General features: G+C 37.0%; 1 protein-coding gene across 1 annotated transcript in view; it reads left to right on the top strand.

The window, feature by feature from the left end:
- The window catches only part of LOC136848014 (uncharacterized), a 48,905-nt gene that overhangs the window by 18,442 nt on the left and 12,963 nt on the right, over nt 1-17,500 (top strand). The window contains exons 2-9 of the mRNA XM_067120040.1: nt 2,790-3,666; nt 4,365-5,509; nt 8,480-8,659; nt 10,156-10,256; nt 14,324-14,449; nt 15,129-15,252; nt 15,620-15,871; nt 16,923-17,042. Coding sequence (XP_066976141.1) covers nt 3,597-3,666; nt 4,365-5,509; nt 8,480-8,659; nt 10,156-10,256; nt 14,324-14,449; nt 15,129-15,252; nt 15,620-15,871; nt 16,923-17,042 — 2,118 coding nt within the window. The 5' untranslated portion in view covers nt 2,790-3,596. The remainder of the gene's footprint in view (nt 1-2,789; nt 3,667-4,364; nt 5,510-8,479; nt 8,660-10,155; nt 10,257-14,323; nt 14,450-15,128; nt 15,253-15,619; nt 15,872-16,922; nt 17,043-17,500) is intronic.

Raw genomic sequence — 17,500 nt, 5'->3', positions numbered from 1 at the left:
TTGAACCAAAACTACACAACACATCGAGACTGTTTACTTTACTGGTAAAACCCGACGCTCTGTTTGGAACTGTTACCTACTTACATAATTTCATATTTCCGAAAAGACGCATTAAAAATATGTCAAGAAGCATAAAATATTATATGTATACAAGCTGGCATGGTACACCTGTGATAACGAGTTCAAAATTTCGAGATACATAGATATATATTTACTTTTTTGATATTTTTTTAGAGAACGAACAAGCTCTTACCGTAGAAAATGGGTAGTTTTGGTAGGATACTAAAGTAAATTTCTCACTTCTACTATCCATAATTGGCAAGTCATATAAACATTGTACTACGACAATTTGTCACTCAGTGTCGCTCACAGGGCGATATCGAGACACACAGATAATATTTACTCTGATATTATATTTTTTTTTTTAGAGAAAAGGCCAGTTTTTATTGTAGATCATGTGTACTTTGTAGGAAAGTAAAGTATATTTCTCACTTCCAACTAAAAAGTCATGTAGAAAGTTTGCGACAATTTTTCGCTCAATACCGGTAAATGCGGTGAGCAAAAAATGTTGAAAAACCAACTTAAAAATTTTTTAGCAATAATATTTCAGGACATGTTTATTTAGACATATACCAGTTCAAAACTGTAAAAAACTAAAAATCGATAATTCCTCGAAATTCGGCGATCGGCACGCGGCGCGCCCCCTTAAAGCATTTCATACCTCTGTGTTCTTTGGTCTTTACCTATGATGGTGCTGACATTCAATACGATTTTTTTCTTTGGAAAATTTCACGTGTCAATAAACATTTAGAGAAAGGAGACTCATGAGAAATACATTGCATCAAATTGTTCAAGTTCATTATGTTGATTTCAGTATGCAGTGCATTTCAAATTCGTTGTTTTCCCAAATATCTTTTGAAACACCTTAGTTTTCATGTTTATTTCCTCAGCGAATTTTTGTCAGTTCTAAATAAAATTAGTTATTTTCTACAGATCCTTTCGGTAATTAGGTTTATGTTAGTCTCAAATAATTGTGTTCCTTGAGACATAGTGGTTTTTTAAGGCTTTTGTTTCAACCACCTATCGATAAAAGTTTTATTAACGTGTTCTAATTACAAGGCAAATTTCATTCAAAGATATTTCACTAAAGTTACTTGGGACTGGGAAATATTAGTTAATCTTTAATAAGAAAAAAATGCCTCTATTTCTATGAATTAGGGCAAGGTATTATCTAACTTATTCCTGGCACCTGTGCTAATTTAATGACTGCACTTAATTCCAAGAGGTTTAAGTTCATCTTTTTTTATCTCTATAGATATCTATGTACGCAGACAGATTTAATTTTTTATATTATCAAAAACATGGATTACCGTACCATATATGGGGGTTCTTATTGGAGACCCTTTTACCAGCTATTACACATGGCTAGCTAATATAAACATTGGTTGCCGTAACAGCTTTGCAATGTTGTCATTTTCAAATATATATATATATATATATATATATATATATATATATATATATATATATATATATATATATATATATATATATATATATATATATATATATAATAAAACACACCGGTTCTTTTTCGCAAATATCTTTGTAGTAATTGAAGGCTCCTTACTTCATTTTCTGCACAAAGTCAAGTCACCATGAGTCCTGAAGCTGAGTTGAGTAATTGCCTTTGACATCTTAGCTAAAAAAAAAATTTTGTGGTACCATAATATAACGCTGATTTATATTGTATTTTTGAAGCGCTTGTCTCAACCTTCTACCGGCAAAAGCATGGGTTGCCTACCACCATTACTTGAAGTATGAGGACGGTGGCCGATATTGCAAACGAAATGAATGTCTCCTCCTTGCTTGTTTCATTAGGACCGAACTTCGTAAATTTTGAAAATCTACATTTACTAAGCTTTATTTTAGTATATACCAGATTCATGAACTGCCTTTTATGTTTATCACCAGAGTGTCATTGACCAAAAAGACCTCAGTCTTTACCACTCCTGGTTTTCCAGAGAGTTCCGTCTTTGCAGGTGAGCAGCTAAATGAACAAGAAGCCTTGAGACGTAGGAGCATGGTGTTTCGAACATTTCAAGAACCTTGGCCACTTATGTTTCTGATGATGCACCAGTGTACCCTGTGTATTTATACTTCTAAAGAAGTCAATTTCTTGCAAATTCAAAGTTTTCTGAGTTATATATATTAAAATTCAGCGGTTATTTAGCACCGAAAGCGAAGCATGTTTATGGGTTCCCTGTAGGAGTCATCAAATGCCCCCCGTTGAAAGAAACTCTGTCTCTTACACACGCACACACACACACACCTACGCTTGTGAAGTAATTAATGTGAGTAGGCAGTTGCGAAGTAATGAGGGAACGAAGTGGCGGTTTCACCCTTCGGAAAAAGTCCACCTGGGCTGAGGTAATCAAGAGAGGATAACCTTCTTTTATTTTCAGTATAATATATTGTCGGTAGTGAATCAAGATGGCATTCAGCGATGAAGGATTATTTTTCGTCCTTAGCCTGTATTTTTTCCTCTAAGACACGTACAAATGTTTAATCTTATCATTCTGCATTTTTTCGAAGTTTATGCTTCAATTGCGGTGATCAGTTCGCAATTAAATTAATTCCAAGTACAATTTGTCTAGTGTGCATCGATATTTTTTTTTGTATTTCAGTTTGGAATTTCATGAGTTTCTTAAGGAAAGTTTGGCTTCAAAGTTTTTGTTACTTGATCTTCAGGAATTTTACAGTAATTTTTATTATTACTTTTTTTTCAGGTTAAGGGACAGGTCGTCGTCCTGCGCAACTCCACACAGGCAGCTCTAGAGAAAGAATGAAGTAGCCCTTTTTTCACGAAGTGGAATCATCGGAGCAAAAAGTTGAATTCTTTGCTGGAATTGGGACCAAATCTTTTACCTGAAATAAAAAAAAAAAGAGATACAAACATCTTCACATTTTGTCCCGTTTTGATGTGAAGTGGTGTCCGTTGTTGTTGTAACTGTTAGTTAGTCATAAACGTCCTCAGCCATTAGTGAGTGTGAACTTAAAGAACAAGGAAAAAAGGAAAAAAGTGATGTTCTCTTTCTACTGCTCAGTTTTCTAGCGATTTCATCCATTAGTTCGTATAGAAACAGTGAATGTCGGTCTTATATTTCTGTGATGATTTTACCTTCACTTTACTGTGGATCCATGAAATCCGAAACATTTCTGATAGATAGAAAGAACTTCTCATTCATTTCTCAGCTGGTTTGAAGAGATGAATAAGAGACTTTCATAACTGCGCCTCCATGAGTGGTCACCCTTTGGGCAAAATTTCGAAATAGGTAGATGGTGAGATCACTCAATCTCGGAATGATCGTGACGACCAACCTTACAGGTTCCGGATAAGTAAGGAGTGGTGGTCTTCTGAAAACTGCACGGATTCTATTTTTCTCTCTCCGTGGAAAGAAGTCACGGAAGTTGTACGAAGAAACCACGCAGAAGAGAAAACGACGTCGAAAAGGCAGCACCTGCCTTTGCCTCACCACTTCAAGAAGTATATTTCATTTCATTATTAAACTTGAGAGCCTACTTTTCGTCCTAACATGAAGAAGTACGCTTTTGGATCACAGCTGCTGGCAGCTCCTCTGATCCTGGTTTTGGCCTCACTGGCAGGTAGGAATCGCTTGACGCTCGTTACTCTTTAAATTGATTGAACCTTACAGCAATAAGCACGACAAATTAAGTGAACTAAAACGATTTACGCACACACATATAATATATACATATATATATATATATATATATATATATATATATATATATATATATATATATATGTATATATATATATATATATATATATATATATATATATATATATATATATATATATATATATATATATATATATATATATATATATATATATATATATATGGAACATGAATATTGTAAGTGTAAAATGCTGAGGTTTCTTTTTGTGCTGCATTTCCTTACTAGACTAAGACTCCTGTAATCAACTTAATCCAATTTCTAACCGCTGCTCTCTTACATTCTCTTCGTTAGGAAATTCAGTTGTTCTGTTTGATTGTCTGCTATGTGGCATGTTGAAAAAGATAAAGCGGCGTAAATTGATTTCTTATAGCGCCTACTGAAGTTAATTTCTGTCCTGACTACACGCGCTGTCTCGAGCACCACAACTTTGAAACACTGCATGTATATACGACGATTTCAGATATGATTAGGCCGATGAATCATGCATGAACTTAGTAGTCCATTATATCAAAGCTGCGTTTATATTTGTCTTCTTCCTTTTGCAATGGCTTGAATAACATAGAATGAACAGTTTTTTTTTCTCTCTCTCTTTACAGCAAGCAACCCAATGTTAGCGCCGACATCAAGCTGGTCCTTGAAGAGCCGAAATGGGGGCTCTGAAGTCGGAGAGGAGTACCAAAGGGGAAACCTGGGTAATATTCCAAGATCCCTCGGTTATCCGAGCTCTGCTCAGTCGGAAGACCGATACAACGTTAGAAATTCTCGCCGGCAGTTCCAGTACGGCGCATACCAACACCACAACAGAGAGGGGAATTCACACTCCTTGGATTATGACCTGGATCCATCTTACCAGCACGATGTGAATATATATGAGTATTCATATACCGAGAGCAGCAATTATAAGGATCAAAATAAGAAATATAATGCCGGATCTGTCCACCATTTCAGTGGCAGTGGAGGGGGAGGAGGTGGCGGGGGAACGGGAGGCAATGGGGGCAGGATGTCAAGACGCTACGGAGATCGTGGTTGGTGGCGGCCGATCTCGCTCTCCGCAATGGGACGTGGAGAATCATTCATGGGTAGGCCCGTTGGATCGCAGCACTTGGAAAGGCCCTTAAATGGCCCTGATGGAGATGGCTCTAGAAGGTATCGTTACAATGTCGCTCAAAATAATAATCTGAGTGGAACTGATCACCGGGTAGCAAATAATGGTGGCGACATTGTTGTCCAGAACGATTCTCTGATTGGGATGGTACGTGTACAAAAATCTCTCCAGTCAAGTCGAGAAGTTCACAGAAGAGATTTTGCAATTGTACAAGCAATCGAACCTACCACAGCTCAACCAGGCTCTCCAAAGCCCAAGCAAAGAGGATTTGAATCCTTGTTAAAGATGCTGACTGAGGCTGACGAAGAGGAAGAACCAAAATCGAATGGCATCCTGTCTGAAAGTTACCATCCTGAGAGGACAGATACGGTCAAGATACATCCACACGGCAATACCCAATATAACAGTTATACTGTAAGCAACAACAACGACAGGAACCAAGAAAACAGCAACCATCCGCCCATGAGCAACAACATCAACAACAGCAACATTACCAATGTCACCAGGAGTGACGATGTTACAGAGATGGAGAAAGTGGAGCATCTGCCAAGGGTGGGAGAAGCAGGACAGCCCTCCGCACCCGTCACCACCACTGCAGTTCTGGGCTCTATAATGCTTCTCATTATTATCTTAATGGTTAGTGACATTCTGATTTATTTAGCGAAGTATTTTGCTATTCTTTTCTACCCTTGTACATCTCTAAATTTTAAAGCATTTAATATTCTTGTGTTAAATACTAAACAGTGATTGTCCTTATTAAACCACTTGAATAGTTACGGCACTAGGTCTGTCCATTCCCAGATGTAATCACATAATTTTGTCACAGAAGCATATACAGGAATATCTTTAGTACAGGAAAGAGTGGACAGTTTTTCATGCAGTAACTGAGCCGAAAGAGTAAAACATAATTTTTCAATTAGCTGCTTTGATATGTTATAATTTCACCGTTCTCTTAGATGTATAAGACGCTCATCCTCATAAACCACGTTGTTCACTTAAAATTGGGTGCTAATACAAGAATAATGCATTTGCGTGATACATACATACATATATATATATATATATATATATATATATATATATATAATATATATATATATATATATATATATATTGTGTTTATGTAAGTATATATATATATATATATATATATATATATATATATATATATATATATATATATACATATACATACATACATATATACCAAAGAATCCTAATAGAGGGCAAAGCTGATGGGACAAGTTGAGACCGTATTTCCTTTCTTCCTCTGTTACTTCTGCCTTGCTGTTAATATTTTATCTTTACTACTGAGAAGGATACAACTCTCTCTCTCTCTCTCTTTTAAAACCATCCAATATTAGACGATTGCAGTACAAGAAACAAGGTATGCAGAGCTGTAGGTTAATTTCTGGTAGTTCAAGTCAATAAAACAGTTATGTTATTACTCTTATGTGAGAAAGGGAACTAATGACTTTGAGGGAGTTCTTCTGCTAATAACCCAAAATGGTATGATTTAGGCATTACTATTGTTTAAAATTTTCAGTAAGTTCTACAATGTTTCCGTATTTGCAGTTTACTGCAATCCATATATCGACAATTTTTATATAAGACTGTCTCTTGGCTCATTCACAGGATTCAAAACTTCATTCGTTATTTGTGGAGACTAAAGCAAAGCACAGCTAGTGGCCAAATTCAAATTATACAGATCAACATGGCCGGTCTGCTCTTGAGTTCTGTGTTTCCTCCGACTTTGTCCCAGTTAATTGAGGAACCCAAACATATTTCTGGTAATAGATTAGACCTCATATTCACAGATGTTCCATCTATTGTCAAGTTCAAGGTCTGCAAATATATAGGCACTTCTGATCATTGTACCACTGAGATGGTCATATCTCTCAATCAGTATATTCCTAATGCCACCTGAAGGGGAGGATGGGGTGGAAAATCTGTACAAGATCTACTAATCAATATTGTTTTTGCTTTACTGGAGTTCAGCCTCATACTTCAGGTGGATGGGGCTCTGATGAATGAGTCTGAAGCTTTAACTATTCTAGGTGTAACTTATGATTCATATCTTACTTTTGAGAAAAAGGAAGTTAGGTATCATGCATAAGATCTCACATATTGATAACAGTGATAAAATCAACGTTACCTGTCTTAGGTCATTTGTCCTTCCTTTACTGCAATACTGAATATGATCTGAAAAGTAACTTGCAAAAGAGCAAAGTATAATTCATTATGAATGGGACAAAATTGAAAACAGCTCACACAAAATTACTGAAGAAAATTTCAAGTCATACCCATAAAGCCACGGCGATTACTGCATAATGGTTTGCACTTGATATATCATAGTTTGGCTTAGAGAAGACGTGAGGGGGTAGTATCCAGGGAGTGGTATGCTCCCACTGTACTTCGCTTGTGTCATTTACAGGAAGGTGCTTCAGTAGTGATGCTTTCGATCCCTGTGACTTCCATAAGGACATTTTAGGAATCTCAAATAAGCTTTTTCATTTTCAAAGTTGTGGGTTCTTAAAATGGAACACAGGAAATAACATACAGCATAGGCTATATATGCATTAGAAACAAACGGATTTTAAAGATCTCTACCGTTGGTTTTTTGTTTATGTTAAAGAGACCAAGGTCGGCATAAGTTACCCAAACCAAGGTCGGACACTTTAATGGAACTCATGGACTTTTCTTCTTCTCAAGTGATGACAAAGTGGCCTTTTGAAAATGGTTGGGTGGGAAATACTGAGAGAGGTACAGAATTTCACTTTCTGAAGGTGAATGACATGGACCTATCCCATAAGTCGACCTGTGAGTTTGTGAACGTAAAAAAAGTTTATGTGATAAAAATTCACAAATAGCAACGTGTTTCAATAATATCAATTGACTGTCATGGTGGAAGTTGGTTAACATTGACTCTAAGTGCAATAACCTGAATTCGACTGAGTCGATAACAACTTTTACCTCTCTTGATAGCCCAGTGGCTACCGTCACTGAAAAGTCGTCGTTTCCCTGCTATTCGGGGGTTCAAGTCTCCTTGGTGACGAATTGCTTATCACTTATAAATTCCCCTTCGAATGATGTTATTCCAAGGTTGAGTGAATTTGATATTAAACAACTTTTGTAGCTTTTTGTGATATATATATATATATATATATATATATATATATATATATATATATATATATATATATATATATATATATATATATATATAAGGAGTGTGTCCGGAAAACATCAAAGCCACCTGTACATAAGCAACCACAGAAAGTGTCTACAACATTTGGTATTAAAATGAGGGTCATTTTTCAAGTTGAACAAAATATAATTCCTTCTCTGATAGTGATATTTTGTAGAGTTCCTTAAGAGACTTCAGTTTTTCCAAATGCTTCATTTTAGTCCTTCCTGTGATCTTATTCTGTTCACATATCAAACTTTGAGTTTTCCAGGGTGTCCTCTGTTATATTGAGTTTTTCATCTTTGCTGTTAAATAACTGTTCGATCTTTCCAAAAAAAAAAAAAAAAAAGTCACCGGTGAAACTACCGAGTATCGATCTTAAGTGTCATGCCTGACTTGACCTTGCCTTCCTGCTGCAGGTGATGGTTGCTCTGCGAGTTCAGTGGCGGGAGAGGGTGAAGGACGCCGAAGACTGGGGCGTCCGGTCGCCTACTGTCCAACCCCCTACGCCTGCAGCTACCAGTGCTGGCCCGCCCTCCTCCCCCGGTAACCACCTTGACCCTCTGAATCACCTGCAGCCTGAACCAATTAGGATAAAGGTACTGGCCAGTTCTTGGAGCGGTTTCGTACTTATATGGATCCGTATTTTTAGAACTTCATTTGGTGGCTCATGTGAAATGATTCAGTTGAAAAAATAGACGTACTTGAATGCATGTATGTACATGGGCCCCTCTGTGTATAAATTGTATGTTTGTACATATTCTGAAGTAATGACTGTCAATTACACACGCATATATATTTTGTTGTAGGTGATTATCTTTGAGGCATTGACTCCCTTTATACTGATTTTTTTCTTATACATTCCTAAGTCATTACCATGCGTGTTCTCCATTCAGTCGAATTTGTTGCACGCATTCATTACCTAGTTCACTGTTTGGAACATATTTCTTCATCCTTTCGCAGAATACTGTACATTTACCACTTCATCTAAAACTGCAATTTTTTTCCCTGCTTACTTTTTTGTCCACTTCATCACCTCAAAGATGAAGATATCTTTGTTTTTTTTTTATTCAAATATTTCTTGTACCTCATTTTCATCCACATCCGTCTTTCAACAGCCTCAATTCTCAGTACTTTGTGACGTTCACTGCTCATGACTTGCAGAGAGCCATACTTGAAACATATTTGTTGAACTTCTTAATTACAGATATTGTCTGTCAAACGCGCCATCTACCCATCACCCGCCCCAATTTAAAATTTCCAGAACTTTTTTATCTCTTACCCATCCATAAAAGAATTAGTTCATTTATTCCCTGCGACGGTGTTTTCATCAGCATGCATTCATATTAAACTTTAGACTCTTTCGCTTTCATGGGAAATACTTAATTAAGCTTTAAACTGTTCAGCTTTGCTGACACCTTTAGCAGAAGCAAAGCCCAGTGCTGGAAAAAGTGTAAATTTGTTGAAATGTTTCGGCCTACTACTAGTAGCTACAAAACAGTCTAATATAAGTATAAGGTCCCTCATCCCAATGCTTTCAGTTTCGTGTATTGCCAAATGATTATTATAGAAAAACCGCTATTTACTGTATAGTATTTGCTGTCTTCGGCTTATGACTGCATTCTTAAAAACAATTCCATCTTGTTGATTTCCAGCAACTTCAAATATATATCGTTAACTTGCATTAGTTTCTGATCCTAAATACCTTTGCAATTCAAGTGATAGTTCACAATGCTTCAGCAATAGATACTGCTAGCCTTCATGAACCTGACTCATGCAACCGTACAATGACAAAGACTAGAACAGAGAAAGATTTTATACGTAAACCTTGCCACATGTGACGCCATGATCAAGTTTGTGTTCTTAACTAAAATTTCTGTTTATTTTTCACCCGAGTAAACCTAGGCTAAAGTTTACGAAAACTATTTTTGAAAATGTCAGCATTTTGATGTGAGACTACAGTATTCCAAAGTAATTTGCAAAAACATTACACTTAGTCCCACGTTTATAATATAACTGCAAGCAATTCTCTATAGAAACTGCACGAAGAATTTTAAGTTGGGAATGATGTGTTATTTGAGATGTTCCTTCGCAGGCAAAAGGATTGCTGGAACGTCGTGGCTCCAACACAAGCCTGACGCTGGAACTGGCACCAAACTGCCCACCCCCAGAAGTGACGTCACCGCCAAGGCACTGGTCAGTGTTATAAACGTCTACTATCTTCATTTATTTTTATGTTGCAGAAATCATAAGGACAGAAGCCAGTGACGACATGAGTGAATGAATAGAACTGAATTCAAATTTCAAATCAGTAAGAAATTTAATAACTTCTTTAAGTGTCTTAGTTTGTTCCTCGCCCTGACCTTGCGTCACACAAAACTCTTTGCCTCTAACATTAAAGTGAGAGAACACACTGCTACAGGCTTTGTTTAGTTTACGCTATGAACAAAGACAAACAAAAATAAACGACTTACAGACTACATTGCTTGTTATTATCTTGACAAAATTTCCAGTACACACGCACACACACAAACACCTTATTTTGTTCGTTTCTCTCTTGTCGAGATGTTTTAATCTTCTTGTTATCATTCGTAGTTTTTGTACTTTTAATCTCAATTTTAATCAAGTGTGCGTGTAATTTAAGTCTTATACACGCACACATATATATATGCATATATATAAATTAGTATATATATATATATATATATATATGTGTGTATATATATATATATATATATATATATATATATATATATATATACGGTATATATATACAGTGTATATACTGTATGTATATATATATATATATATATATATATATATATATATATATATATATATATATATATATATATATATATATATATATATATATGCAGCACAGATCAGAAGAGCAAGCAGAACAGGGGCAGGAATACGATGAGCTCTACATTTTGTTTTATAACTACATTTCGTAACATCGCCACATCTTCAGGAATATTCTAGATTGAAATATATTATGTCAATATAAAATCAGAGCTAATAATAAGATGCAGCAGTTGAAAATACAAACACAATTTAACGATAAAATAATACACGCACACTTCATTAAAATTGAGATTAAAAGTACCAAAAACTACAAATGATAAAAAGAAAATTAAAACATCTCGACGAGATTAAAAGCAAAACACCAACACACATAATATGATCAAAAGGAACATTCAACACTCGTCAAAACAGTTGAAAACATTAGCTACGCACGACCAACCTTTCAGCCTCAAAGATAAAAACACACTAAAACCAAACAACATCAAGAGGCACAAAACAACGGGACAGCCGAAGAATGGGTTTTCAGAGTCGGAACTCGTCATTTGATGTTCAAGGTCTCCAGAATCAATAGTTCATTGAGTTGGTTTGTTTGGCCAATAATTTTAAAATCTTCAATCTGAAGGATGTTTCACATTTCATAATGCGTCCTTATATTAGAAGTTTCAGGGTAGGATAGTTTACACCCAGTTCTGCTGTATAACTAACACCCCGGCGAAGATCGGCCCTGACCCTGACAAGACGCCTAGTAGGTCCTATATATTTTCCCACATTACTTCTGGGACAAGTATATTCATGAACGGGCCCCGACATCATCAAAGGGCAGAGCCGATCTTTAAACTTGAAGAGCGAGCCAAGTTTTTTCTTCACTGAGAAATTTTGACCTATTGTTTTTTGACACTTCTAACCTTTTTGGGAAAAATTTTATCTTTATCTATTATGGACCTCACCATTTTTCTAATCCTTATTCCTTCATGCCTTAGCTTAACTGTTGATCGGCAGATGATCTCGTCTTGCAGAGTATAGATCTTTCCACACAGGAGTTGCAAAGGTCCGATAGAAGTTTTTTTTTTTAAGAAGGCTACTTGCTGTGGTTGGCAATACTGACTGTTCTACATCAATCACTTGTCATCTGGGTTTATGTGAAGATACTGGAGGAGGGCCTAAAAAAAGTCAAGCGTCTCACTGGTCAGGAAATTCTAAGGAATGCCTTCCAGGACAACCCACAGCTGGCGCTTGTCTTCATGCATTGTTATCTCTCAGGCACTTATAGCAGGGAGGCCAGAATTTTGTTTTGTTGTTTTTGCAGGTGTCGGTTTTTGTGGAGTAGGTTGGCATCTCACAGGTGCAGTTGCAGGAAGATACACAGGGGAACGACCATTTCGTTCTTTTGAGACATGTTGATTTGATTTACGAAAAAGGGAGTGAGAGAGTGGTTAATCTGAGATGTCTGCAACTGATAGAGGCCATAAACACTTAAGCTGAAAAGTGGGGGACTCCATTAATCTGTGAATCTGGCTGAAGTGAAAACAAGAAAGAAATGTATGGCATTTCCTTTTCTAAAACTTTCATTATCACATTGGTGATTTTACAACTCCCCCAAAGACAATACATTTTCAGACCCTAAGGGAGGAAATTCTCTCAGTACCTTACAACTCTTAAACAAGGTGAGTGGCCCAGGTTGGTTGGCTATGGGGTCATGGTTTTCTGAAGACCATTAACTTAACTTTTGAGTTTCTTGGACCTTAAAACTGGGAGTCCTAAAGAATCCTTTTTTTTCTGTGTTCTAGACAAACAATTTGCCAGGGTTTTGTGTTCATCTGGTACTTTCTGAATGCTGAGGTCTAATTCTTGCAAACAGGAATCAGTTTGATAACCGCACGTTATTATTTTGCATTATTTTGCATCCAATCAAGGAAAAGAAGGGGAAATATAGACAGCAAAAGGTCCAACTGCAAAAGTCGATAATAACACTTCCTTTTCTATGATAGCACAATTATGTTGGTGCTTATTGAACTTCCTTGAAAAGTATGCTATAGATTGCTCAATATCATGGTTGCCTTTCTGCAATAAGACAGCACCATCTTCATGACTGTCTGCATCTGCAGTAATTTTAAATACTTCGTTAAAGTTGGGTGCTTTAAGCATAGATGACATGCTTGATGATTTTTTCAGTGCCTCAAATATTTTGGTACTAAGTGGACCACATACATCTGTGAATCTTCCTTAATGGGTCAGTCAAAGGTGATGCTAAGGTAACAATTTGTGCAAAATTTTTTTAGTAATATCCTTCAATACCAAGGAAGCTGCATCGAGTCCAGTGTGACAGTGGGAACTGCAGCACTTTCAGCCTTGGCTATGGCAGGCTGGACAGATCCTAGTCCTATGGAGGACGATAAGTTGTTGAAAATGGTGGATTATTCAGAAGAGCCAGATAGTGCTGGTACATGGAGCAGGAAAGGTTTGGGAATCCAGGGAATGCAAAGGGGTGGCGAGAAGGTGGTGGGAGGGGGAGGGTGGCTGGATAGGATAGAAGTGAAGAGTGTCACGCACAAGGTCATCGACACGTTGCTTGTGAGTTTTCTTTGTGGGTGGATGAATGGGCTGGTATCGTGGAAGCTTCCTCGAAAGTGGGTTGGGGGGTTGGGGGAGGGTTTCACCCATGATTCAGCAAATAGAGTATGAATGTGCCATTAGTAATCTTTTTTTCTCGGGATCCACCCCTGTCGAGAGAAACAGTTTAATGTTGAAATTCATACACATATATAATGCATGTGCATGTTGCATGCATGAGGAAAATGATGCCCTTTATTAATCTGAATAGATATCATTTTAGCAGTCATTTCAACACGAATTCAGATGTCTTGAGTTTTAAAAACATTGTACATGATAAAATGCAAGACTTAAGCTTCATCACCAGAAGTAATGGCTTTTGTGGTCGTATAACATCGTATGAAATATGCGCACTAAAGCCACCATTGCGAGGAAAACCAACTTTGCAAGCTTTTATTCTGAAGTGTAGATTTCCTTGTACCTCTAAATAGTTACAAGGAAGGTGTTTGTTCCAGTTGATTAAAAGTGGCATATTGAATGAATAGATGGCTTTATCATTTTCAGTTACAGGTAGTTACGGACGGGGCAGAAATGTTGAAGTGGAAATAACGTACCTTACACCTGTTGCACAACAATTAAGTTGATAGAATTTGTTACAGGGAAGTTTCATGACCAATTTCCTGCTTGCTTATGTCATGTCCAAGATGAAGAACTACTCAGTCTATGGGACAATATTTGGTCACATCACATAAGATTATAAAGACTTTATAGAACACATCAGGTGAGGTCTTATTAACTGCAACACTCACAAAACATAATGTCAAGAAAAAGTTCTTAAAATCTAGTAGCTAAGAGGAGTATTATTATATTTACGTATTTATTTTTAAATATCTCAAATTTTCCAGTACTCCGGAGGAGTTCTTGATGACCGCAGGGAATAGAATGAGCCGTCGACAACTTCGTAATTGCCTCCGTAATACAAGGGCTCTCCATGCAGAGTTCTGGGAAGTGCCCTTGAATCATCCTGACAAGTAAGTACGGTAATCTCCATTACAGTACTCTTTTCAGCAACTAAAGATTAAACGTTTAAGGATGTTATTGTAAAAAAAACAAGGAAACAGATATGTAGAATACAGGAGCTAACAATAATAGGCTACTATAAGTGCTGATGGATGCACTTCACTTTAGTTTCCTTCACAGGTGGATCCCCTCAGTTCTTCTTCATCTTTGGTGCTTGATGGAAATTCGAAATATCAGCTAGAGAGGTTTCATATACCTCCCTCTTTTAATATAAGACCATACCTATAGGAAGTGTTTATCTTTTTCAGCAAGATGTTCTTGGAATTAAACATAATATTAGAATGAAAATCACTGCATCTTGAAGTTAACTTTCATGCGACAAAACTGCGTAAATTTGCTGTCATTCTCATTTCTGTCAGACAGCTGCTTCCCTTCCCTTCTTCACTTGTTCACATCTAATGGCCTGTCCACACTAGCGGGCATGCCCGACGGGCACTTCCAGCTGTTTATATTTCTCTCGCTTCTGAAGCATTGTTCTGGCTCCATTCTCGGTCGGTCAGTATAGTGAAACGGGTTATGGGAACAGTGTTTGCCCGTCGGGCAGTGTCCGCTAGTGTTGACAGGGCTTAATAGAGCAGCCTATTGTAAGACACCATGTATATTTATATCGATTTCACGAATGATTCTTAGGTGTGATGTACCTGGTTCTGGAGCTAAAAACAGGTACAGAACTGTGCTTCCCAATGAGGCTACACGCGTCCATCTGAATAGTGAGGACCCAACGAATGACTACATAAACGCTAATTATGTCCGGGTAAGGTTGATATGAACGATTTCTCTTCGTGCAGTTCACTTAATAAGCACTTATACTTTTGACTGGCCTAAAACTGAGTAGACTATTATAGGGCATAGCACAATTGTTCTCTTCATAATTGTTAATTTAACAAGTCCAATGTATCTAGCTTGCCATATCAGTCCTTGGATGAAAGAACCCAACATTTTAAGAGTGCAGAACCGAACACATGGCGCATGTGTTCAAGTCTAGAAACGATATAATCATGCATTTTTATTAGCCAATCTTTAAATGAAAGTTCAGACCCATTTTCCACATGAAAAATGTCTACTTTCGAGTAAGGTTAAATCAGTACCCTATGAAATTAAAGAACACCTCATGTTATCAGGGCTATGATGGGGAAGAGAAGGCATACATTGTGACACAAGGCCCTTTGGCACACACAGTAGTCGACCTCTGGACTCTGGTGATGCAAGAAAAGGCCCCGGCTGTTGTTATGATCACTCGACTCAAGGAGAAGAGAAGAGTCAAGTGTGAACCCTACATACCAACACTTAGTGCCACCTACGGCGACATCACGGTGACAGTAAAGCAACTCATACACAAGAATGGATACACTATACGTCAAATGTTACTTCAGGTATGTGTTATATTCGTCAAAATGTACTTTTCCAAAGAGCGTACTAGCTACTCGTGCATTCTTATGGTTTTCCCGGCCAATTTTAGGATTTATTTTGATTATTACAATGTATGTATTCATGTTTCAAAGCCCAAACTGCTTGTAGTAATTCATGTAACGTATTTTGATTCATTACTGTATAAAAGGGTTTGTAACCTTTGGAACTGTAACTGCACACAACAAAGTCATTCATGTAACGTATTTTGATTCATTGCTGTACAAAACGGTTTGTAACCCTTGGAACTGTAACTGCACACAACATAGTCATTCATGTAACGTATTTTGATTCATTACTGTACAAAAGGGTTCGTAACCCTTGGAACTGTAACTGCACACAACAGTGTGATGGTCATTTCCCAGAGCAGGAGTTGGCTTCTAGTATTGCTCTTCATTTATACAGTTTCTCGCAAATCAAATCAGAATTCCGCATTTCAGTAGTGTTAAGAATCGAATCATTTACAAGTAGCCTCTGTCTAGTGCAGCTCTCTTGCAAATAAATAACTTTATGTTTTGGCAAGAAACTGCCAATATATATTAAGTTACAGGCACTGGAGAAATAAAACTCACTGTTTTCTGTCTATCGAGATTGAAGCCTTTCATACATGATTGTAATTTTATCCGTACAAACTGTCTCCCATGAAAAGTATACCCCAGTCCCTTAATTATCTAAAAATTTTCAGGGCTATAACTTAGTTTTTGTAGAACCCTTAGATGTAAAAGTGTCCGGCCTTTCAAACGCTATCTTGCAGTCTTAGGCGAATCATCGTTATCACATTTAATAAGCAATCACCTTGAACAAATCTCATGTACAATATTCTCGGTATTTGTCCATTAACAGACTATTTTATATGGCCATCAAGATATCTTTAAAAAAATTATCTAGACTTAGGTCTAATTTTGAAGGAGCAGCCGCATACAGTTCATAAACGATGGAAAGAATAACGATGCTAAATTTCTTGCTAAATGGAAAATTTTCTTTTTTTAACCACTTGCATATTTTATCTGTAAACAGCGTGGCGATGTAACCCACGAGACTTTGCACTTCTGGTACACCACTTGGCCAGACCACAAGACCCCCACGGAAGCAGATCAGCTCTTGGCCATGGCATTGGAAGTAGATCGCGTCAGGAAGGTAATGCCAAATTTCTATTGTATTTTGGTCTCATGCACTCTGTTGATTTAGGCCCTGTGAGAAATCTTTTGCAAAACATGCAACTATCAAAAAAGTTGTGAGAGTAGAGAACTGTGCAGGACTTGACACAAAGCTACCTGACAGATATTTCAACATGGAGTGTTGTCTAAGACATAAATTTGTTCCAAGGTATTAGCAGGCAAGTGATGTGCTGGTTTGAAAAACCAGCAATGATACCCACTGAAGACGAATTCTAGCACAGTCTGCCCGTTTTACATGTCTCAAGAGTTTTGCAATGCACTCAGCTTCACTATGGTCTTGAGTAGGGGTTGTCTAAATATTTTGGCAGATGTAACTTAGAAGCAATTTTTCTACTGATTTTTTTTTAGTCTTAGCATTTACATCTCTGTACTGCAGTCCTTGAAATCAATCATTTCATATGTGCTGATTTTTTATCC

Source organism: Macrobrachium rosenbergii, chromosome 18, assembly GCF_040412425.1.
Source record: "Macrobrachium rosenbergii isolate ZJJX-2024 chromosome 18, ASM4041242v1, whole genome shotgun sequence".
Lineage (NCBI taxonomy): Eukaryota > Metazoa > Arthropoda > Malacostraca > Decapoda > Palaemonidae > Macrobrachium > Macrobrachium rosenbergii.
This window is presented reverse-complemented; position numbering and strand designations above follow the sequence as displayed.